This window comes from Oryctolagus cuniculus, chromosome 18 (genome assembly GCF_051225735.1).
Source record: "Oryctolagus cuniculus isolate XC-2025 breed Fujian yellow rabbit chromosome 18, ASM5122573v1, whole genome shotgun sequence".
Taxonomy (NCBI): domain Eukaryota; kingdom Metazoa; phylum Chordata; class Mammalia; order Lagomorpha; family Leporidae; genus Oryctolagus; species Oryctolagus cuniculus.
The window spans coordinates 51,547,253-51,570,863 of record NC_142884.1 but is presented as its reverse complement, the minus strand read 5'-3'; the positions used below and the strand labels follow the sequence as shown (position 1 = coordinate 51,570,863).

Below are 23,611 nucleotides of genomic sequence, written 5' to 3'. Positions count from 1 at the left end.
TGGGGGTGGGGGAACAAGGCCCCAGAGCTATTTTCCATGTCAGGAAAGGCAGAGTTGTGGGGTCACAGCAGGAGTCAGAGCGACAGACTCCCTCTCCCCCAGCTTCTACCTCAGGTCCTGGAGAGCCCAGAGCCCAAGCCTGGCCAGGTGGCAGTGTGCAGGCTGTGTGTGGGCTGCACTTGGGCAGGGGCTGAGTCCGGGGCTCAGTAGGACCTGGTCTACGCTGAACACCTGGGATGAGGGGACACTGGGAGGAGGACACGAGATGTTCTGTAAAGGACTCAATGCTAGGGCGGGAGAGGGTCTGGGTGTCTGTGCTTGCTCTGATGAGGAGGGGGCTGCCGACCCCCGCCACGCGCCCAGCTCTGGGCTCCCCGTGACGCCCCAGGAGCAGGCCTGGTGGCCTGGGTGACCTCAGCAGGACTGAGGCATCACTGATTTCCCTCGAGGCTGCCGGGAGGGCCGTGCACTGACACACAGCTGGCGCGGGCGGGGCCGAGGAGAGGCAGAAGCAGGCCAGAGCAAGGTCCAGAGGAAGAAATCCCAGGTTTTATTTGCTGAACATAATCTAAAAGTACAACATAAAACTACTTCTTCACCTGGCACCAGAAATCCTTTGTCCTGGTGAGGGCTCCCCCCCACCTGCCCCTGGGCGCCACCTGGGCCTCCCTCCACCTGCCCCCCAGACATCTGAGGCCATGGGCAGGACAGCACCGACCTGCAGCGGCGCCTCGCGGCTGCTTTGGGAGAGCCAAGGGGAAAGCCAGAGGTCACTGAGCGTTGGAGGGCTGGCTTCCAGCCACAGCCAGGCCAAAATGAAACATCTGCTCTGCTTCCCAGGCACCTGGCTGAGCCACACATTAGCGCCTCGTACCTTGGCCCTGAAGTGGCCTCTGCAGGCACGGGAGGGGGTGAGATTAAAAGTAAATAAATACAAGTGATGGACTTCAAGGAAGGGGGGTGAGGGACCCAGCAGAGCCTGCCTTGTCCAGGAATGAGCCGGTGCAGGACGGTTTTAAAAGCCCTGGTGTGAGGCCAATGGCATCAAAATGCAAACCGCTGAAGTGGGCTGGGGCAAGCTGGGAGGAACCACAATGGGGATTCTGGCAGAGTGTGGGTGGGTTGACCCAGTGACCCTCCAAATTTATTTATTTTTTTGGTATGAGCCACAGAGCAAGAATTGGGATGCTCAGGTTGCCCTCTACTGGTGATTTCTGGGAATGACCACGTACACAGCATCCAACCAGTACCCAAAAGGGCCAGGAGAGAATTGGTCCCGGCACATCTACACCTTCCGCCAGACCGGAGGCTGACTGGGGCCTCCCAGCGGGAGGCACAGAGCTCGTCCCCTGACTTCGGCCGGCTCCTTCGCCCACGGCGGCCTGCAGAGGGGCCGAGGACTCGCAAGGACACTGGGGCTCACTTCAAAGGCATCGAGAAGAACTTGTTCCCCGACTTGCAGCGCACCTGCTCGGTGAGCACACGCAGCGGCACCTCGGCGTCCTCAAACTCGTCCACGATCTCCTAAGGACAGTGAGGTGAGGGGCACCCTGGGCAGCAGGGCACTGCTCCCTCCCCCCCAGAGACCCAGGGCTCAGCAGCCCGCTGAGGGCACCCCGTCGTCTGTCTGCACAGGTGAGGACAGGGGAGCTCAGGGCCCCAAGTGACGGACAGCAGCAAGACCAGGGCAAGGACCCGGGTCTGCAGGGCCCAGAAACCGGGGCTCTTTGCCATCTCCCCCATGATCAGGCCAAGAGCGGGGTGGCTGCGTGATGGCCCACAGACTGTCTCTGGCCTTCACATGCTCTGTGTGGCTTGCAAAATGTGACAGCTGGGAGTTACACAATAGAACGTGCCTGTCTGGCTTCTCTCAGGAAACAGAAGTGCTGGCAAGGCCAGGCCCACATTCCTGTGTGGCGCGCTCCCCACTCCCTCCCCTGCCAGAGGTGGAGGATCAGTGCCACTCGCCCCTGCACACACACGGTTGGTTCTCCTCCAAGGGCACTGGTAGGAAAGCAAAACTCTCAACTACTTATCAAAATCTGACAGGCTCCGAGGGCAGGCTGTCCCTCACTTCCAAGCCCTGGGCCTGTGGGTGAGGGGCCGGGCCTGCAGGGGAGCCTGCAGCCTCCTCACAGGGCTCTAGAGCACGGCTTCTCAAACTGCACCGTGCACACCAATCCCCAGAGAGCTCGTTAACACGCACTCCAATCTGCTAGGTCTGGGGGCCGAGCCGTGCCCGTGAGGAGCTCCCACGTGATGCTGCCGGTCCAGGGCCCACACCTTGAGGAGCAAGGCAGGTGGCAGTCCAGACGTCTGGCCCACCCCTCGTGGGCCCAGGGCCCTCTCAGTCCTACCCACCTGCAGTTCCCGCAGGCACTGCCCTTCCAGCTGGACACGGGCGTCACCCACACACCAGGCCAGACTGATGTGGAAGGAAGGGTCCTGAGGAGGAAAAGTAGGGAGGCAGTGACCATCCGCATGCCATGGCCCACCCAGCTGTCACTGAGGCCAGGGGTCCCTGCCTGTAGGAGCCCAGACCTTCCACAGACCTTGGCTTGGATCTTGTAAGGGACCAAACTGTGCCCCCTGCCTCATGTGTTGAAGCCCTAAGTCCCACTGTGATAGTGTTTGGAGCTGGGCCTTGCTAGGTATGGGGGTTCGAGGAGGTCATGAAGATGCAGCTCTCGCGAGAGGATGAACCCCCTTAACAGAGGAGACAGCAGAGACTTGCACTCCCTCTCCTCCTCTTCCTCCCCCTCCCACCAGGGGAGGGCACAGCTAGAAGGGAGCTATTCACACTCAGGAAGGGCCCTCACCAGAAACCACCAGTGCTGGCAGCTTGATCTTGGACTCTGAGCTCCCAGTGTATAGACTGCTGTTGTTTAGACCACGTAGTGTGCGGCCAAAATTGACTAAGACAATGCAGTTCTCAGAGGCTCTCCTTTAACCAGCAGAGAGGGTGACTCAATCAGGATGTGGAGAACCCAGCCTCTGACTCTATTTTCTCATCTAGAACATTCCAGCAGATGCCATACTTTTCAAAACCCAAAAATGTCAAATTTTTAAGGAGTTAATAATTATCTCCATTCAAAGTCATATTTATATACATCAGCATGGTTTGAAAATCAATCAAGGGGCCAGAGTTGTGGCCTAGTGGATGAAGACACTACCTGCAATGCAGACAAGCCATATGGATGCCAGTTTGTGTCCTGGCTGCTCTACTTCTGATCCAGCTCTCTGCTAATGGGCTGGGAAAAGCAGTGGAAGATGGCCCAAGTACTTGGACCCCTGCCAGTCTCATGGGAGACCCAGAAGAAGCTCCTGGCTTTGGCCTGGCCCAGTGCTGGCCGTTGTGGCCATCTGGGGAGTGAACCAGTGGATGGAAGATCTCTGTCTCCCTCTCTGACTTTAAAACAAATATAAATCTTAAAAAATAATATCAAATAGGGCTGGCCTCGTGACACAGCTTAGGCTGCCACTTTTTTTTTTTTTGACAGGCAGAGTTAGACAATGAGAGAGAAAGACAGAGAGAAAGGTCTTCCTTCTGTTGGTTCACCCCCTAAATGGCCGCTACGGCCGGCATTGCGCCGGTCTGAGGCCGAGAGCCAGGAGTTTCTTCCTGGTCTCCCATGCAGGTGCAGGGCACAAAGACCTGGGCCATCCTCCACTGCACTCCTGGGCCACAGCAGAGCTGGATTGGAAGAGGAGCAACCGGGACAGAATCCGGCGCCCCAACCAGGACTAGAACCCGGTGTGCCGGCGCCGCAGGTGGAGGATTAGCCTAGTGAGCTGCGGCGCTGGCCTAAGCTGTCACTTGTAATGTCGGCATCCCATATCCAGGTGCCAGCCGAGTTCTGGCTGCTCCTCTTCCGATCCAGTCCCCCCTGTTGTGCCTAGGAAGGCCGTGGAAGATGGCCCGAGTAGCTGGGCCCTTGCACTCACATGGGAGACCTGGATGGAGCTCCAGGCTCCTGGCTTCAGCCTGGCCCCGCCTCAGCTGTTGAGACCATTGGGAAGTGAACCAGCAGATGGTTCTCTCTCTTTTGCTGTCTCTCTCTCCCCCTCTCTTTCACTCTTTCAAATAAATAAATCTTTTAAAAAAATCAAGTAAAACCAGTGACACCTGAAGTTCTTGTAGTGCCAGGGGGAGGGCAGTGAAGCCACCATCCTCCGGGAGTCAGTTTTACTGAGAAATAACAGGAACGGCAACTTTTAAAAAACACCAACCACAGACACCTCACGCAGAAGGCGCACACCTCGGGCACAGTTAGCTACGGCACAGATTTCCGGGGGCACTGGGCTGGGGTGGGCAGCAGCGGACCACACCTCCAATCGCTCGCCGCCCGGGCTGTGTGTGCTCGGCAGGTGCAGGTGCAGGCGGCCATTTGGGGCTTTGCTCTCCTGGGAGCTGCTAGAAGGATGGCTTCGTTCCCGTTACAGAGAAGAACCCGTCATTACCTGGTAGAAAGTGGTGAGGTCAAATTCCTCCATGACTCTGTCCACCTCGGACACCAGGTCCAGGAGCTGGGCGTGGCCCGAGGTGACCTCGAGCCCAACAAAGGTCCTGAGGAGAGGCAGACACGGAGTCAAAGGGACATGAGGAGCAGCTCTGGGACGCCAACCGCCTGCAGACAGAAACCTGGCGGCCCAGCGCTGGGCTCCCACCTCCCGGGACTCCCCCTGCCCTGCCAGCCATGCCACCTTGTGGGGAGCAACTTGGACTAGACTAAGTTACTGGAATTAAGACTTATTCTATGCATTTGCTCTCCCACAATATGGCGCTGAGAAGGGAGAAACAGCTTCTACACAGCTGCCTCCAGTTCAACCAATAAACTGTAGGACCTGCTCCTGATTGGAGGAGAGCAGCGTGCTCGGCGTGTGGGTAGCAGAGTTGGGATTGGTGGAAGAGGACTATAAAGGAGGAGAGAGACAACATGCACCAGGAACATCTAAGGGGAACATCTATCTGAAGGAACACCTGTGCAGCCCCCGAGAGAGCCGGCCGGCGGTGTGCCGCTCCCCCGCGGAAGTGGGGAATGTGGCAGGGGGAACCGCCCTTCCACGGAGGTGGAAGGGACGGTAGCCAACCCGGGAAGGACCAGCAGCCAACCCGGGAAGGACCGGTAGCCAACCCGGGAAGAACCAGCAGCAAACCGGGTAGGGCCGAGCAGACAAAAGAACAGCGCAGGGTCCTGTGTCGTTCCTCCACGAAGACGGGGAGCGACATAATGGTGCCGTGACTCGGATAGAAAACCTAGGCAGGGTTTAGTGTCGTTCCTCCATGAAGAGGGGGAGTGACACCACCTGTCTTCACGCTTCCTCCCCCACTCCCTTAGGGGATGCCTCCGTGCCCAGGGCCAAGAGTCCGGACCGCCCCTTGCCCGGCGCGCAGCCACGCTCGCTCTCAGCTTGAAGAACCCTCCCCTGGGCCCACGTGCTGAGGCAGCCCCCATCTCCTTCTTGGTAAACCCACGGACAAAGGTGACTCATCCAGCTGACTCTGCTTCCTCAGCACCAGGTTTAGCCTGGCCGGAAGTGCTCTTGTCAAAGCCCTCGAGGCCACGCGTGAGCTACCCTTGCTCCATCCCCAGGCGCTTGCTGGGCCCCTCGGTCACCCCAAACTCTTTGCTGCCTTGCAGTCACTTCCTCTGCCTGTCCTCTGCTCCAAGGCTCCCGCGTGGCTCCTTGCTGTGCTCAGGAAGCACGGCCATTGAATGCCGTCCCCAGGCTCTTCCCCGGCGCCCCCCGGGGCACCCACACTGATGACCTGTCGCTTCACACTGTAACTGTTAACACTCCATCTGCTTGCTCGAGATCCGGCTCCGCACACCACGTAAAGAGAACCATGCGGCCCCTTCCACTGTGAGTCTGGCAGTGAGCACCTGGCGCGAACACATCAGCTCGGCCCGCAGGGGGCGCCTGAGCCCTGGGCTTGGCGTGGCTCAGTGAGCAGATGAGACAAGGGCACTGGCTGTGAGGACTTGACAATGACAACTTCTTCCTGTATTCTAACACTCCAGTGTGTTTAGCTTTTCAAAGCCCGGTGGGGTCACACGAGCCTGAGAACCGGCCAGCGCCTGGTGAACGAGGGGAGGTGTGTAGTGGTGAGGACCTCGGGCTGCGGGCGGGCTCCGCGGGGCAGGTTTCCAACCTGCTCAGGCCTTTCCCCCATGCCAAGATGGCGCTCTCAGCTGCTGGGCCTCCCACTCCTCAGTTATTTCTTCTTAATGAAAGGTTCAGGTTTGGGAATGGCTGCCTTGAGTTGTTTCAAAACAAACAGAAAACTGGGACAAACAAGCCCCAAAGCAAAGCACCCCTTCATCTCTGCCCTGAAGAATCTTCTGGAAGGACTGGGGAACCTACCTGGTTTTCTCTTGATTGGTATAAATCTTTACCCGGTTGGCAGTAAAGAAGAATCTGAAATTTATTTAAAAAGATCACAGATCAGGAAAAATAAGAAAAAACATAGAGTTTATGTTGCTAGTATAACAACAATATAATTGACACATTTTGTTCTTACTATCATCACCCTATTAATCCAAGTGGGAAGTTGAATCTCAAAATATCCGTCTCAGAGCTGCACCAGACCCTGAAATCACCCTGCTCAGGCAACACAAGGCACCATCCTGAAGCCAGCGACCATCCTGCTTTAACAACGGGTTCCAATAAACAGTTGGAAACCACTTTACTGACAAGAACCAGGAAAGTCTTGTCCATCAAGCAGGCGACAACAGGTCATCTAAGGGCCAATTCATTCCTTTTGGGTTAAAAAAAGTCTAAGCGACACTTCCTGTGCTGAGGGCTGAGCTGAGCTCTGCACAAGTCAGCTGTGGAATCCTTCCACACCCTTGGGAGGCAGGAATGGCAACTGTGCCCATTTTACAGACAAAGAAACTGAGGCTTGCTGAGGCTGAACTGGGTGAACTAGGATCTAAACCTCAAGTCTGCCTGATTCCAAAGCCCTTGCTCTTACGTGTGCTTTCTAGCAAACAGAAGTGGGTTCTGTGGCTGTGAAGTTGGGGCAGGGTGGGGGGCATTTGGCACCGTGGTTAAGATGCCACATGGGATGCCTGGGTTTGAGTTCTAGCTCAGCTTCTCACTGAAGTAGACCCTGGGAAGCGGCAGACGATGGCTCAAGTGGCTGGGTCCCTGCCACCCGCGTGGGACGCCTGGACTGCGTCCCGGGCTCCCAGCCTCAGCCTGGGCGAACTGTGGCTTTTGAGAGCATTTGGGGAGTGAACTTGTGGATGGGAGAACTCTGTGTCTCTGCCTTTCAAACAAATTAAAATATGAAAAAGGGAGGTATTTATAACATAAAAAAACAGAAAAAGAGATTGGGGCAAACACACACACCCACCCACCCACCCACCTTCAGCTCAGGTACAGGCGCAGCCAGGTAAGTGCTGTGTCTAGGACACAAGAGATCTCGAGGGCCAGACCTCCCAGCCTCCAGGCCCAGGGGCCCAACTGTCCCACTGAAGAGGACTCCAGCCTGGCCACACTCAGGACACAGGGCAGGAAACACTGCACCAGCAGCTCTGCTCAGAGGGCACTGACCGGGGGCCTGGGTGAGCAAGGAAACAAGCCACATGTGTGCCCCATGGAACCAGCAGTTCTTGTAAGGGCCTTTGGGCAGGTTCCAGAGGGCTGGCAAGCACCAGCATGCAGGAAAGCCCAAAGCTGTGGCTTCCCACCAGGGTCCAAGTTCACTCATGGTCTTCTCAGTACTTGAGCAAGGAGCCTGTCGATCTTTCTTTTTTCTAAATTTTTATTTATTTGAAAGGCAGAGAGACAGAAAGAATCAGCCAGCCAGCCAGCGAGAGAACTTCCACCTGCTAGTTCACTCCCCAGTGCTCACAGCAGCGGGTGCTGGGCAGGAGCTTGCAACTCTGTCCAGTCTCCCACGTGAGTGGCAGGGCCCCAAGCACCCAAGTCAGCCCTGCTGCCTCCTCCAATGTGCATTGGCAGGGAGCTGGAATCAGAGGCAGAGCCGGGATCCAAACCCAGACACTGTGATATGGGATGTGGCTGTTCCAAGCAGCTTCTTAGCAGCTGTGCACCCCCCCCCCCTTATTCTGACCCTAAGTGATGCTGCTGCTAGTGCAGCTGCCGGTCCACCCGTCCAGGGCAGAGAGCCCCAGCAGGAGGCGGACAGTGGAGCAGGGTGGCTTCCCAGGCTTCTGGGAGGGACCACCACCACCGCCCAGAGGGCTCTAAGGAGGGTGCGCTCCGGGTGCCCTCGTTCCTGCTCGGTCCCTCCACAAGCATCCCCTGGATGCCTCCAGGGAGCAGAGCACCTGGAAGAAGCTGTGTGGTAACCCAGAGAACCACGGGTGTAGCCTGGAGGAACCTGGGCTCTGGAGGGGGCACAGGCACAGAGCGATGGGAGCGCAGGATGAGGGAAAGGCGCACCGGGGCCCCACAGCTGCAGGACCCATGGGGGCCGCCGGGGAGATGGCGCGTGGCAAGCCCAGCAGGAAAGGCATTTCTGGCGGGGCAGGAGGGGTGTGACCACGAGGAGGGGAAAGGAAATCCGGAAGTGCGGTCCAATTCTGACCTCCCCCACGCGCCCTCGCAAGCTCCGAGGCAGCCAGGACCCCACCAGGACCCCTATACCACCATGAAATAAGAAACACAGGTGCTGGTCCCCTGGGATCCTCACTAGAGCTCCTAGCACCCACTCGACTGCCTCAGCAGAAGGGGTGCTGGGAGCGCCTTTTGCTCTAGGACCGGGTCTTCGATGCTGGGCTCCTCTGGAATTTTCTGATTGATGGGGTGTCTTTTTTGTTTCAGGCCCAGCCCCCACTGCCATTCCCTGGAGACTGAGTCATAATTGTGTCTGTGTGACGAAGCTCGTTAGAAGTCCCTCAAGAACGGGTCTGAAGAGACTGCTGGCCACAAGAGTGCATGCGTGTGCTGGGAGGGGGGTGTGCCCCAAACTCCCCAGGGCAGAGCTCCTGTGCTCCACTCACACCCTTGGATATCCCTCTGCAGCAAACTGGGGACCTACAATCTGTCAGTCTGTCTCGCAAATGACAGGGCCTGAGGAGGCGCCACAGGAGCGTCTCCAGCAGAGCTGCTGGTGCACTAACTGAACCTTCAACCTGCCAGGTCCGTGGAAACTCTGGGTGTCAGCGTCAGAACTGGGCTGAACTGCAGGCCACCACTTGGTGTCTGGACCCCGCCTGGAAGTGCTGGAACCGCTGAGTGACAGCAGAGAGAAGCAACCAGAGGTGTTGAGAGCTGGCAGGGCACAAGCCAGGCCGCCCCAGGAGACGCCCAGGGCCCGTCCTTGAGGTCTGGCCTGCCTGCTGGGGGGCAGGGTGGCCCCGGGAGGCACTCACCGCTGGAAGGCGGCCAGGCGGTCCTTCAGAGCCTGCACGAACGGGAGGATCCAGTGGTGGCGCAGGACCACGCTGTGGGACAGGCTCAGGTGGAAGCCCTCCATCCCCACCAGCCGCGGCACACAGGCCTGCGCGCGGCGCAGCAGCACGTCCAGCAGATCCAGGAACTCCTCCCTGGCCGCATCTGCGGGGGAACAGTGCACAGGGCTGCCGGCCTTGGCCACAGCGTACGGCTGAATGATGCCCACACGGCACGGAGAAGCCCTTTTTACTCTGGGCTTTGGCAGCTATGTTGTGTATTCTAGTATTTTTATTTTTATAAATGTATTTTTAAAGATTTATTTATTTATTTGAAAGTCAGAGTTACAGAGAGACGGAGAAACACCTTGAGAATCTTCTATCTCCCCAGATGGCTGCAACGGCCAGGGCTCAGACCAAGGCCAGGACTTCTTCCAGGTCTCTCATGTGAGTAGCAGGGGCCCAAGCTCTTGAGCCATCTTCTGCTGCTTTTCCTAGGCCATTAGCAGGGAGCTGGATCGAAGTGGAGCAGCTGGGACACGAACTGGCACCCATAAGGGATGCCAGGTTGCAGGCAGTGGCTTTACCTGCCACGCCACAGTGCCCACCCCAAGTATTTTTAGTTGACACACAGTAACTACATAAATTTATGGTGTTTTCATATATATGTAATGATCAAATCAGGGTAATTGGCATATCCATCACTTAAAATATTTCTTTATTTTTTAAAAAATATTTATTTATTTATTTATTTGAAAGACAGAGTTTACAGAGAGAGAGAGAGAGAGAGAGAGATCGTCCATCTGCTGGTTCATTCCCCAAATGATCGCAATGGCTGCAACTGAGCCGGTCTGAAGCCAAGAGCCAGGAGCTCTTCCAGATCTCCCTAGTAGGTGCGGGTACAGGAGTCCAAGGACTTGGGCCACCTTCTGCTCCTTTCCCAGGCCATTAACAGGGAGCTGGATCAGTGGAGTAGCCGGGACTGGAACCAGCACTCATACAGGATGCTGGTGCAGTATCACCGGCAGCTGCCTGACCTGCTGCTCCCCGAGGCTGCCCACAATAAACTAGGGTTAACCAAAGTCACTGTTCTTACTCCTCCTATCTAACTGTATTTTTGTACTCAGTAAACAACCTTTCTCAGCTCCCTCCCCCTGTAGTCACATTTTACTATGCCTTTCTGTTACACAAGTAACACACGCTACTGTGAAGAATGCAAGTGAACAAGAAACAGGCACAACTTCTGGTTTTGGGTCCTGCAGGTGAGAAGCTCAGAGGCTGCCACCTCATCTAACAAGTAAACGAGGAACACCTGGGAGGCAACAAGGCTCGCTGGCTCTGCAGAAGGCTGACCGTGTGGGACTCAGCGGGGGAAAATCTGAGCTCTAGGAACTCCAGAGGACCCAGTCGGGGAGACCCCCACACTTTTGGGGGCTTATCTCCTGGAACCTTCAGAAAAGAGGCCCTGTGCGCATGGCGGGGGAAAGAACCGGTGGCAATCGTAGGAGCACTGTGCTTTCTGGGTAGGCCTGCCCCCTGCAGAAGCTGCTTGCCCACAGCCTAACCTGCTGGAGTTTGCTCAGATCCCACTTGACTCAGGGAGGGCAAAAACCCAACCGCAGGCCTCTGGCCAACCTGTCTCGCCTAAGGAGGGGAAAAACCCAAGAAGCTCCTGGAAGCTCACGGTCAGAGGCACCAGCTCCCCAGACCAAGACCTAATCACAGCACTACAGCTGCTTCCCCTCCACCAGCCCCGGTGCCGCACCACTAGAGGCTTCTTTATGGGGGTTCCCTCCACCTGTGACATCACGTCCAACTATGAAGTAAACAGTACAGGGTGGGTGTTCGGCACAGTGGTTAAGACACCAAGTGGGACACTCCCATCCCACACTGGAGTAACCTGGGTTCGAGTCCTGGCTCTGTTCCTGTTTCTAGCTTCCTGCCAATGCAGCAGGTGATGGTTCAAGAATTCAGGACGCTGCCACCCATGGGGGAGACCTGGGTTGAGCTCCCAGCTCTTGGCTTGGCTTGGCCTTTTCTAGGCACTTGGGGGATGAACCAGCAGATGGGCGTTCTCTGTCTCTGTCTCTCTCTAATAAAAAAAGAACTATAAGGCATACTAAAAGGCAAAAAAATACAAATTGAGGAGAAAGAGCAAGCATCAGAATCCCTCGACTAATTAAAATTGTATATACAATGTCTGATTTCAGGCTATAATGGAATTAAACTAGAAATCAATATGATAGCTGGAAAACCCCCAAACACACAGAGATTAAACAATACACAATGCACAGGTGAAATCGGAAGAGAAATGTACAGATATTTTGAAGTTGACGAAAATGAAAACACAACATCAAAACGGGGGTCCAGCAGAAGAGGCGAGTGGAAGAAGGGTCTCCAGTGCACTGAAGGCACACGTTAGAAAAGGGAACACGGAAGCAATCATCTAAGCTCCTGCCTTAGGAAACCAGAAGAAGAGCAAATTACAGCCAATGTAAGAAGAAAAGAGATCATAAAAATCAGAGCAAAAAAAAATCAATAAAGGGTAGGACATCTGGGCTCCTGCCTGACTCCAGTTAAGACACCTGCATCCCATGGGTACCCGAACTTTTATTTGACAGATAGAGTTAGTTAGAGAGAGAGACAGAGAGAAAGGTCTTCCTTCCATTGGTTCACCTCCCAAATGGCCGCTACCGCCGGTGCTGTGCCAATCTGAAGCCAGGAGCCAGGTGCTTCTTCCTGGTCTCCCATGCGGGTGCAGGGGCCCAAGCACTTGGGCCATCCTCCACTGCCTTCCCGGGCCACAGCAGAGAGCTGGACTGGAAGAGGAGCAAATAGGACTAGAACCCAGCACCCATATGGGATGCCAGCACTGCAGGCGGATGATTAACCAAATGAGCCATGGCGCCGGCCCTCTGGGTACCAGATCTTGATTCTTGACTTGGGCTTTTGAGTCCAGCTTGTTAATGCAGACCTTGGGAGACCTGGATTTCGGTACTGGTTCCCAGTGCTGGCCTAGACCTACCCTACCCCACCCTGGCAATTTCAGTAGATGGGAGATGGGAGCATTTGTTATTCTTTCTCTCTCTCTGGTCTCTTTGTATTTCAAAAAACTAAATAAACATTTTTAAGAACACACCAAAAAAATTAAATTGAAATAGGAGGTGAATAGAGAAAACCAACAGAAGCAAAAGTGGGTCCTTTGACAAAATCAATAAGCCTGTAGCCAGGCTAACAAAGAAAAAGAGAGAGGATATATTACTAACAGCAGGAATGAAAGGGACATAGGTACAGATCCTACTGACATTACAAGGCTCATCAAGGAATACAAAGAACAGCTCTGTACCCACAAATGGGACAGCCTCAGTGAACTGGGCCAACTTCTGAAAACACATCACTGGCCAGACTCACAGGACACAGACATCTGCTGAACTGAATCAATAATTACCTTTCAAGGCAGAAGGCGCCGGGCCCAGATGGGTGCACTGGGGAATTACATCAAACATGGAAGGATGAAATTAAACCAATTCTCTACAATCTGTTTCATAAGCTAGATGCAGAGAGAACACTTCCTAACTCATACTAGCATCACTCTAACAACAAAACCAGACAATGGGGGCCGGCACTGTGGTGCAGCAGGTTAACGTCCTGGCCTGAAGTGCCAGCATCCCATATGGGCGCCAATTCTAGTCCCGGCTGCTCCACTTCTGACCCAGCTCTCTGCTATGGCCTGGAAAAGCAGTAGAAGATGGCCCAAGTCTTTGGGCCCCAGCACCCGCATGGGAGACCCGGAAGAAGCTCCTGGCTTTGGATTGGTGCAGCTCCGGCTGTTGTGGCCAACTGGGGAGTGAACCATCGGATGGAGGATCCCTCTCTCTCTCTCTGCCTCTCCTCTCTCTCTGTGTAACTCTGACTTTCAAATAAATAAATAAATCTTTTAAAAAAACCCCAACAAACAAAAAACTGCAGACCAAAATTTCTCACAGATATAGATACAAAATCCTCAACATCATCTTTGCAAATCCAATCTAATCATAGATAAGAAGAAGAATATACTATGAGCAAGGGGGATTTATCCCAGGTATGCAAGGTGCTTCAACATTCAAGAATCAATTAATGTAACGCAGTACATCAATAGGATAAAAAAGAAAAAATCACAGACCACAGCAACAGATGCAGAAAAAGCATTCAACAAAATTCAATACCCATTTAGGATAAAAACTCTAAGTATACCAGGAATACAGGGGAACTTCATCCAGTTGCTAAAGAATTCCCCAAAAATGCTTTTTAAAAGATGAGATAAAAACAAATAAGACAAGTTCCAGTACTTTCCTTCCCATACCCTAACGGCTCATCTTACCCCCACCCCCCAGGGACACTGTTCCACGTCCGAGACCACTGCCCCCAGGACTGGGGGGCTTTGGTGCCATTTCCCCAGCTCCTTTTCAGTGCACACGCGGATACGTATATTTCATTTGGTAAAAGAAATGAGAGGGCACTATAAAAAGCTGCTCTGTAACCAGCCATCTGCAGTAATCTTCCTGTTGCCCATCTTTCCCCTCGCAGAGGCCAAGCTCACCATCGCAATCTGTAGCAAAGCACGGAGCAGAAAGGCGGCGTCTGCCACTCAGTCTCCTTTGCCAGACACCCAGCAGGAGCCCAGCTTTTCACAAGGAGAAAGAACACTGCAGCCACTGCTCGTGCAGCTTTGCTTTTTTTTTTTTTTAACCCAACATGTAGCTGGAACTGCTTGGTTCCGGTCTTCTTGCATCCTGCACCCCACTCGGTTTGCCCAAATGCCCTGGCGAGGATGTAAGTGGTCACCACGTCCGCATTCTGCATTTGGGAAAAGGGACCGAAGCAGGGAGAGCCACCTCTCACTCCCGCAGCGGCGGGAATGAATCTTCCTGGGAGAGAGATATCATTATTATCATCCCCATTTTAGACTTCAGAAAACTGAGACCCTGAGAAACCCAATAACTTACTATTGGGCACCCGGCATCCTAAGAGGCAGAGTGAGGCCTCCCTGTGAAGCCCGGGCGTGTCATGCCTGCAGACTGCTCACCAGGGCTGAGGTGCACCCTGGGACAGCTGAGGTGCACCCAGCTGCACCCTGGGACGCCCTCCACACCTTCCCCAGAACCTCCTCGTGAGCTGGGGGTGCAACATCCTACCCACAGCTAAAAACCTACGTCAGGCGCTGAATTCAAGGTTACGGAAAAGCTCCCAATCCCTGAGGCTTGCTCGCTCTCTCCTCCCCTCAAAAGGCACCCGTCGGGTTTATGGTTTAGCCTCCCACCTTGCACACACCACTCACAAGGGATGTAGACGTGGGTGGCCCAGTTGCCACGCTCATGCGGGAAGCTGCGCACACGACCCCCGTGCTTTGCACTGTCGTCCTGGGGCCCCTCCTCCAGGCCTGGGAACATGTTCAGGACACTTTCGGGTACTGGGAATCTCTCACTGGGCCGGGGGCCGCTGTGGGAGGAAAAAGAAAGCACGATTATCCTAGCACTCTGGCCCTGGGTCCACAGAGCCCCTGAGATGTGGCGATGTCAGCAGCAGCTCCCAAGGAGCCACGAAGCTCCTTCCTCAGCGCTGTTTCGCTGGGCTCTTGCAACAGCTCCAGGTGGCCAAAGGGAGCAGGGCGCGTGGTCCCCACGGAAGACAACTAGGCAGGCAGCGACGTGTGTGGCTGGCGGTCACATGCGCTGGCTGGACTGGCCTGAGCCACAGCAGCTCTTCCCAGCTCTGTGACACCGGGCCTGAGTTTCCTCACCTGTAAAGTGCATTTCTGCCTGGCAGAATTATTCTAAGATCAACTGAGATAACTCGGGTGAAGCCCTCGCCCAGGATAAGCATCTACGGACCACGCGGGCAAAGACTGACGGATCTGTTCCTTGTTGGTTACTCGCTGAATATTGATGGCATGAATGAAAAAGCTCCCCAAACGCTTCAGCTGTGATTATTATTATTATAGGGTTCAAATGGTCCAGTAACGAGTGCCGGGAGCCAAAGCGGGCCAGCGGGGGAGCGGGGATCCGAACCCCTGGCCTGCCTCCCAACCTTGCCCTGGCCTGGCGGGTGGGGGGGGGCACTCGGGAGCCCTAGGTCTTCCTCTCCGGAAGCAGCCCCGCATCCTCCCCTTAGCCGCTTGGGGCCGGTGGGCTCTCAGAGTCCGCGCCCCACGTAAAGAAGACTTCCTCGTTCCTCACCCAGGGCGGCCCCCAGCCCCAGGGCTGGTCGTCGTCGCGGCCGCGGCCTCGGCCTCATCCTCCGAACCGCTGCTGCTGTAGCCCACCAGGGGCGCCGCACTCATGGGGCCGCGTCCGAGACCCGGGAACGGTCCGCCGGCAACCTCGGCGCTCTCCCGGAGTTCCGCCGCACCGGAAGTTCCCCCGGGGGCGGAGCCTGGGCGAGCTCCGCCTCGGGGCGGGGCCGCGAGGGCGGGACCCAGCCTTGGCGTGTCCCGGCTCCACGCTCGCCGTCCGCTGGCTGCCCGTGCAGGGCTACCTGGGGTCTCCAGGAGCACCCTCCCAAGCTTCGTGTGCCCATGTCACAGGTCCCGGAGTGCCCCCTTCAAACCCGCCCAAAGTCCGAGCCCCGGGGGCCCTCCCCCGAAAGGACAAGCTGAGTGGTTGGAGGCAGGTCAATTCCAGAGGCCAGAGAGTCCACAGAGACCCTTCGCTGCCCCGTGCAGGGGTCTGGCCAGGGGCGGACCCCCGGAGCCGAGTGGTCAGGAGCCGGTGCGCGACGGTCCTGGGCCTTCAGAGCCGCCCTGAACACTTGGAGTGTGCGACCCGGCCGGACCGCTGGGTCCCCGGCAGGGGGCGGCCTCGCTCCGCGCCGCCCGCTCCTCCCGCAGCCGCCGCCGCCCGGGCTGCAGCTCCTCCCCGGGCCCCGCCTCCTTGGCCCCCGCGCCGCCAGCCCGTCCGCCGGTCTCCGCAAGGCCATCCGTCCGTCCGCCCGCCCGCCCTCCTGGCGCTCCTCCGCCTCGGCCCCGCTACCCCGGCTGCACGGTCGCCTTTTCTGTTCGGGCCGCCGCAGGCCCGCCCCTCGCCCCCGGGCCGGCCGCCGCCGCTACGCGAGGCCGGGGATCGGTAGCGCGCGTAGGCCGCGCCACCGCTGATGGAGCCGGAATAAAGGGGCGGCCGAGAGAGCAGCTGGTCGCCGCTCGCCGCTCGCCCCGCGCCGGGCCCCGCCGGCGGCCTGGAGCAGGTGAGCGGTGCTGCGCCAGGGGCCGCGACGAGGGGCCACTCCCGCGCCCCCCACCCCCGCACCCCTTCCCCAGCCAGCCTCGGCGCCCCCCGCCCCGCCCCGGCGGCCTCCTGAGCGCCTGGGCCGCCCAGGCCGGGCCACGACGCGCAGCTGCTTCCCGGCCCGGTTTGCGGCCCTGGGGCCTTCCTCTAGCCTGGCTGCAAGCCGCTCTCTGGCCGCGGCGTCCGGGCCAGCGCGGGCCAGGGCTGACAGGAGGCCGCCCAGCTGGGCTGGCGGGCAGGGCCGCTCGGTGGGGCGGGGGTGGGGCTGGGGGGGTGATCGGCTCTCATTCGGTTTCCCAGGGAGGAAGAAGGAAGGGCTGTGGTGGGGGCGCAGGTGGGGGCCTCCCGCCCCTTGTCTCTGCTCCTCTCTGCAGAGTAGTCAGGAGGCTTCCTGGCTGCAACCTTCCCGGAGGAGGGCCTGGGTGGGCAGTAGGGCTGTGGGCACAGCCCTGGGAGCCCTGAAGCTGGCAGCCATGCGGCCCATCTGCCTCTCTGTGCCCTGGAAAGTCTTCAATGGCCGAGTGGTACCTGCTTGCTCCTGCAACCTGCTGCCTGCACCCAGAGCAGCGGCCCCGCTGCCTCCTTCCGGGAAGATGCTGAGGTTGGCAGCTCCGGGCTTGACTCATGTCTCGGTGGTGGAACAGTTAGAGGCCAGGCAGGCCAGGGAAGGCGGCCTCTCCCTCCTTCCTTCACTCGAGGAAAACCTTAAAAACTGTTCAATGCAAGAGGCAGAGGAGCTGGGATCCTGGAGGTAGGTTGCAGCCCATGCGGGGAGTTCCTCTCCCTGGCTGCCATTGCCTATGCTGCCACAAAGTGGTGAGTTAGAGGTTCTCCTGGGCTGGGGGCGTGGAAGGGGGCTCTCCCTTCCGCTGACTGCCCAGAAGGTTGCAGACTTGGAGCACGGGGGCAGGGCTGTCTCTGGAATGCAGCGCTCGGTGGTTAGCAAGCTGCATCCTGCGTCGCCGAGGCAGACCAGGGCTGTTTCTAACGTTTTCCTGCAAACCTTGACCCTGTCAGAGAGATGCAGAGGATTTAGGCCGCCTTTTGGGAGGAAGGAGGCTGTTGGTGCAGATGGTTGGTCTGAGGGGTTTCTGCCGGGTGGGTTTGCGGACCTGTCTTGTGATGGCTCAGGTCCTTCTAAGACCATCCCTCTGGTTATGCGGAGAGAGAACCAGGCGTGTGGCCAGGGCGGAGGGCCTGGGGGAGAGGGAGTGCAGGCCAGCCCCGCTCAGGAGAGCACCGTTGAGACAGTCCTGGGTTCCCTGGAGCTGACCTGACTCTCGAGCCTAGTGGCCATTTGGCCCAGGTAGGCAGACATGGGAGGTCGGCTTCTTGTGTCAGCAGGCTGTGCCTCTGGGCAGTGCTGTTCCCCGTGGAGACTGAGCATGGCCGCAGGAAGGGAGCTGGCAGGCTCTGCACGGTGGGCAGCTCCCCCCTGACTCAGTGGCTCCCCCTGACTCGCAGCTGCAGGAGGCCGGCCTAGGGCTGCGGGGTTGCAGGTGAGCGCTGTGGCCACCCTGCTCGCCCGGAGGAGCCGAGCTGCCAGCAGGTTCTCTGGCCGTGTGTTCAGGGAGCAGCTGTCTTCCCAGGGTCAGCCTCCTGTGATGTGGGTGTATGTCCAGGTGCTGGGTGCAGAGAGGGCCCGGAGCCTGGCTGCTCGTTCCTGCCCCAAGCTCACAGTTTCTTTCTTCCCTACAGAACCGAACACTGGGGAAGGCAGAGCCTCCCTGGCGTTGCTGGGACCCCGTTCTGTAGACAGAGCTGTGCAGTCTGTCTTCTCAGTGAATGACTTGGGCTTCTGACCAGACCCCGTTCCGTGCCTTGCCTGGGGTTCCCGTCCACCTCTGAGGTCCTGCAGCTCCTCTCCCTGGGTTGGGTCACCTTACGCAGGACACTGAAGCCATTACTCTCCAAACCCTGTTTCATCTTCTCAAGCATGTCGGAGAGCTGGCAGCAGCCGCCGCAGACGCAGCCCCAGCAACCACAGCCCCCGCAGCCTCAGCACCACGCAGAGCCGCCGCCGGCCCTGGCCGAGCACACGCTGCCCCCGGGCACCGCTGAGAACCCACTGGGCTGTGCTGTCTACGGCATCCTCCTGCAGCCCGACCCAGGCTTGCAGCCCTCCCAGCACGCACCCCTGCAGGCGGCAGGGGAGCCGGGCCCCAAATGCGGTGTGTGCGGGCACGACCTGGGACACCTGTCCAGCCCGCACGAGCACCAGTGCCTGGCAGGCCACGACCGCTCGTTCCAGTGCACGCAGTGTCTCAAGCTCTTCCACCAGGCCACTGACCTGCTGGAGCACCAGTGTGTGCAGGCCGAACAGAAGCCGTTCGTCTGTGGCGTGTGCAAGATGGGCTTCTCGCTGCTCACCTCCCTGGCCCAGCACCACAGCTCGCACACCGGCCTGGTGAAATGCTCCATCTGTGAGAAGACCTACAAGCATGCCGAGGCCTCCGAGCCGACCACCACCACGGCGCCGTCGCTTCCCGCGGCACACGCGCCAGCTGCAGAACAGGCTGAGAAGCCCTACAGCTGCCCCATCTGCCAGAAGCCCTTCAAGCACCTGTCGGAGCTGTCCCGGCACGAGCGGATCCACACGGGGGAGAAGCCGTACAAGTGCACGCTGTGCGACAAGAGCTTCAGCCAGTCCTCCCACCTGGTGCACCACAAGCGCACGCACAGCTCGGAGCGGCCCTACAAGTGCGCGGTCTGCGAGAAGACCTTCAAGCACCGCTCGCACCTGGTGCGCCACATGTATGCACACTCGGGCGAGCACCACCTCTTCCGCTGCAACGTGTGCGAGCTGCACTTCAAGGAGTCCTCGGAGCTGCTGCAGCACCCGTGCACGCCAAGCGGCGAGCGGCCCTTCCGCTGCGGCGAGTGCCAGAAGGCCTTCAAGCGGCCCTCGGACCTGCGGCAGCACGAGCGCACGCACAGCGCCGAGCGGCCCTTCAAGTGCGACCTGTGCCCCATGGGCTTCAAGCAGCAGTACGCGCTGATGCGGCACCGGCGCACGCACAAGACCGAGGAGCCCTTCAAGTGCGGCCTGTGCGAGAAGGGCTTCGGGCAGCCCAGCCACCTGCTCTACCACCAGCACGTGCACACGCTCGAGACTCTCTTCAAGTGCCCCGTGTGCCAGAAGGGCTTCGACCAGTCGGCCGAGCTGCTCCGGCACAAGTGCCTGCCGGGCGCGGCCGAGCGGCCCTTCAAGTGCCCCGTGTGCAACAAGGCCTACAAGCGGGCGTCGGCCCTGCAGAAGCACCAGCTGGCCCACTGCGCCGCCGCCGAGAAGCCCCTGCGCTGCACCCTGTGCGAGCGCCGCTTCTTCTCCTCCTCCGAGTTCGTGCAGCACCGCTGCGACCCGGCCCGCGAGAAGCCGCTCAAGTGCCCGGACTGCGAGAAGCGCTTCAAGTACGCGTCCGACCTGCAGCGGCACCGGCGCGTGCACACGGGCGAGAAGCCCTACAAGTGCCCCAACTGCGACAAGGCCTTCAAGCAGCGGGAGCACCTCAACAAGCACCAGGGCGTGCACGCCCGCGAGCAGCAGTTCAAGTGCGTGTGGTGTGGGGAGCGCTTCCTGGACGTGGCCCTGCTGCAGGAGCACAGCGCGCAGCACAGCGCCGCCGCCGCGGCCGCCGAGGGCGCCTACCAGGTCGCCGCGTGCCTGCCCTGAGCGCACACCGCGGCCCCCTTACAGCTGCCTTGCACCCTGCCCTGCCCCTCCCACCCCCCCACCCCTCCAGCTCAGGGTTCTGAGCCCCTGCGAGTGAAGACAAAAGGTGGAGGGCGCCGGTGCTCAGCACTCCTGGCGCCAGCCTGGCAGCGGGGGAGCTGCCATAGACCACAAACCTTCACCCGCCACAGGATTTGCTTTCCTGAGAGCCAGCAGCCGCTGCACGGCTCTGGGAGGCCACACGCAGACTGGATGTCACCTGGCCTCTCCCTGCTCAAGGATGGGGCAACGCCAGCCCAACCCTCCCAGATCTTGCAGCCTAATTTGCAACCGGAAAGGTTGGAAAGAGGCGGCTCATGGTAGGGCCTGGGAGACCTCTCCCCAGAGGTGGGCTGGGTGTAGGGCTTGCCCCCAAGTTGCTGTCTTGGGGAGAAGGCCCACTTTGTGACATGGCCTAGAGACAGGGGGCAGACCCTGGACTGCAGCTCCCCCCCCCCGCTCCAGCCAGGTGTCTATCAGGTGACACGTGTGGGTGGGGGTCCTTGGCCAGGGTCTGCCTGGGGAAGTTCTTGTGGCACCCTCAGCCAGGGACAGTGCCACCCACGGGGAAAAGAGGACAGGCGACCTGTGGTGCCAAGGGCTGGCCCTGTGTCTGTGGAAGCCGCCCCCACTTTGCAGTGTGGTTTTGAGTTGTGCTGGGGAGGGTGCGCTTGCCAGGAAGATCTGGGAGGGAGGGAAGAAGCCGGGCCAAGCTCATGCTCTCCCCAGCACGCGCGGAGCAATGTCCTCCCCCGAACTCTGTGAACCAAAGCATCGGGCACTCGGGGCACAGCCCCAGTCAGCTCGCCCCAGCCCTGCCTCAGGGCCAAGACCAGGCCTGGGTACCCAGGATGGGAGAACGGCTTCTGACCCTACAGTGCCCTCCCAGACCACGGGCATACCACGTACGCCCGTGTGCCCGCTGGCCTGCACTACAGGGATCTTCTGTTGCCAAGATGCCCTGGACAACACCCGGCCACTTCAAGACCGGCGTGTTCTCCTTCGGGTCATTCAGGAGTGCCCCAGGGTCTCTGGCTGCCACAGGGCTCATGGAGCAGAGGGTGTCCAGGCAGGGGGAGGGGGAGAGGGGACAAGCAGGTTACAGGAAGCAGTAGGCAGCGTTTCTGGCAGGTGCATGGAGTTGCTGACCCTGCTGGACGGCCACGGCTGTCCTTGGGAGCCCAGAAGGACCTTGGTTAGCAACATTCTGAACCCAGCTCTGCCCCCTCCCCTCTGCCAGCCCCACCCTTCCCTGTTTGTGGCTCTTAAAAGAAGACTGAGCAGTGCACACATGAAGGGCCCAGGGGCAGGGGGCCGCCGCCTTGCTTCTTCCTCCCCTCTCGGAGTCTGAACAGTCACAGCTGCCTCCTCTCTGGCCGGGTTCCCTCCAGCGCCCGAGAGGGGCTGGTCCTTCCCCTGGGCAGACTCTCTGACAAAATCCCAACAGACATGGAACCTGGACTTACAATGTCCCAACTGCTAGTTTTCCCCTTTCATTTTGCTTTCTGAAAGCAGTTTGTAATACTATTCATAACACTGTATAGTTTAATTTCATGTCATTTTCAATCTTCTATAAAAATGTGTGAACTTGGATTTTTAAAACGAATGACTCCATTTTAGGTAGCCACTTTTGATGTTAATATATAGTGAGTCCAATGTATGCTTTAGAAGTAAAGACATTGACCGTCAGAGACCCAGAGCACTGCTTGTTTGGTCCTTCTTCCACCGGGGCACGAGTGGCGGGATGTGTAGAGGCAGAGAGGCTGTGCAGGCGGAAGTGGCAGGATGAGCCCCCTGGGCTCATAGAGCTGGGTTTCAGTCCTATGCTTTGAACGTCCTGGCTGTGTGGCCTTAGGCAGGTCCTTGTCGGGACTCAGTCATACCATCTGTGACATGGAGAGGTTAATCCTCATCTTGCGTGGTTGTTGAGAATTAAATGGAGTCACACGGGAGGCCCTCGTGGGGAAGCTGTGAAGACGCTGACAGCATCAGCTGCAGGACACCTGGGGCTCTTGGGTATGGGCCTGCAGCCTCTTGACCTTCCCCGAGTTAACTGCAACCCTGAGGGAGCCGGGCCTCACGAGAGCCCCGCAGCTCATGGACCGGCAGCCCCAGAGGCCAGGGCCTGGGGCTGGTAAGCAGGAGAGCCTACTCAGCCCCAGTGGAAAACCAGTGGCTTACCCAGAGCAGCCAGGAATCCAGACAACCAAGCCCTCCCCCAGGGCTGGTCTGCTGTCACCCCACTGCCTCCTGTGTCCCACAGTGACCCCCTGTGTGCCCGTAGGCCACCTCCCACCTCAGCACCTTTTCTCCTGCACCCCTTGAAGGGGAGGAGTGGGGAGAGTACAGCCCCCCAGTCTGGCTCTGCAGGAGGCCCGGGAGAGGTGAGGGTAGTGAGGGAGAAGGACCAGGGGTGCCCACACCACAGACTGGGTGCGGAAGGCTTAGTGAAAAGCGGGGAGCCCCTGTAGGAACGAATGCCACACTCTAGGCTGCGTGTGGCCACAATGGAAGCCGCCCCATAGAAGCCTCATGGCCTCTTCCGGTAGGCTCTACCTCACACTACGGGGACACCCAGAGTCCCTGCATCTGGGCCAGGCCCACCCAGTCCTGGCTTCCTGTCTAACCGTGTGTGACCTTAGGCAAAACCCACCCAGCCCATAGCCTCCTGGGAAGCGCTGGCTTGTGTTTGGTGCTTTCCAAGTACAGCTTGGAGTTGCCTTTCCTGCACATGCCAGGGGCAGAAGGAGCCCTGGCTGGACACGGCCTTTGCTTCCTTGGCCCCCTCTCCCCTTCCTCATCTCAAAGTAGGGTTCCCTCAGCTCCTGTCTGGCCCTCAGCCTCTGGGCTGTAGCCTGGGCCACCACCAGGGTGTGAACGGACAGATGTCCTAGGAGCCCAGATGCTCGGGTTCAAGTCCTGGAGCTTTGGTGACAAGTGACCTGACGCTGCCCTCTGCCCTCTTGGGGCCTCAGTTCTTAAGCAGCCGCTCGCTGCACATGGCCGTTACAGCCCCTGGTGCTTCTCCCCCAAGCCCGCCTGGAACCCAACCTGTCTCCCACGCCCTGTATCCCAGGAGAGCCTCCCTCTCAGAGCACAAGGGAACTGCAGATGTGGTGGCAAGGGCTATGAGTTAGTGCTGGAGTCTTTAGTCTCTGGCTGATAATATGGGATGAGGGTGTGCCTTGGGGTTCGGGGGACCCCTGGAGGGGAGGACCCAAAACTGCCTTGTGGGGGTCAGCAAGGTCAGGGAGGAGATCACTCTCCCAGGTCCT

General features: G+C 58.5%; 2 protein-coding genes across 3 annotated transcripts; one reads left to right on the top strand and one right to left on the bottom strand.

Moving 5' to 3' along the window:
- Window positions 1-527: 527 nt before the first annotated feature.
- USB1 (U6 snRNA biogenesis phosphodiesterase 1) lies at window positions 528-15,801 on the bottom strand. Of its 2 annotated transcripts, none has more exons than XM_008257349.5 (7): window positions 15,581-15,801; window positions 14,665-14,843; window positions 9,348-9,531; window positions 6,367-6,420; window positions 4,462-4,567; window positions 2,362-2,445; window positions 528-1,524 (listed from the first exon to the last, which is right to left on the bottom strand). In XM_008257349.5, the coding sequence occupies exons 1-7, from the start codon at window positions 15,682-15,684 to the stop codon at window positions 1,420-1,422; spliced, it is 816 nt and encodes a 271-aa protein (XP_008255571.4). In that variant the 5' UTR covers window positions 15,685-15,801; the 3' UTR covers window positions 528-1,419. The 2 variants fall into 2 exon arrangements, with proteins under 2 accessions (XP_008255571.4, XP_002711593.4); XM_002711547.6 differs by having other exon boundaries at window positions 14,683-14,843; window positions 15,581-15,793.
- A 459-nt stretch (window positions 15,802-16,260) lies between these two features.
- ZNF319 (zinc finger protein 319) lies at window positions 16,261-22,035 on the top strand. The gene is made up of 2 exons (XM_051846820.3): window positions 16,261-16,583; window positions 18,323-22,035. The coding sequence occupies exon 2, from the start codon at window positions 18,561-18,563 to the stop codon at window positions 20,295-20,297; it is 1,737 nt and encodes a 578-aa protein (XP_051702780.1). The 5' UTR covers window positions 16,261-16,583; window positions 18,323-18,560; the 3' UTR covers window positions 20,298-22,035.
- Window positions 22,036-23,611: the final 1,576 nt, after the last annotated feature.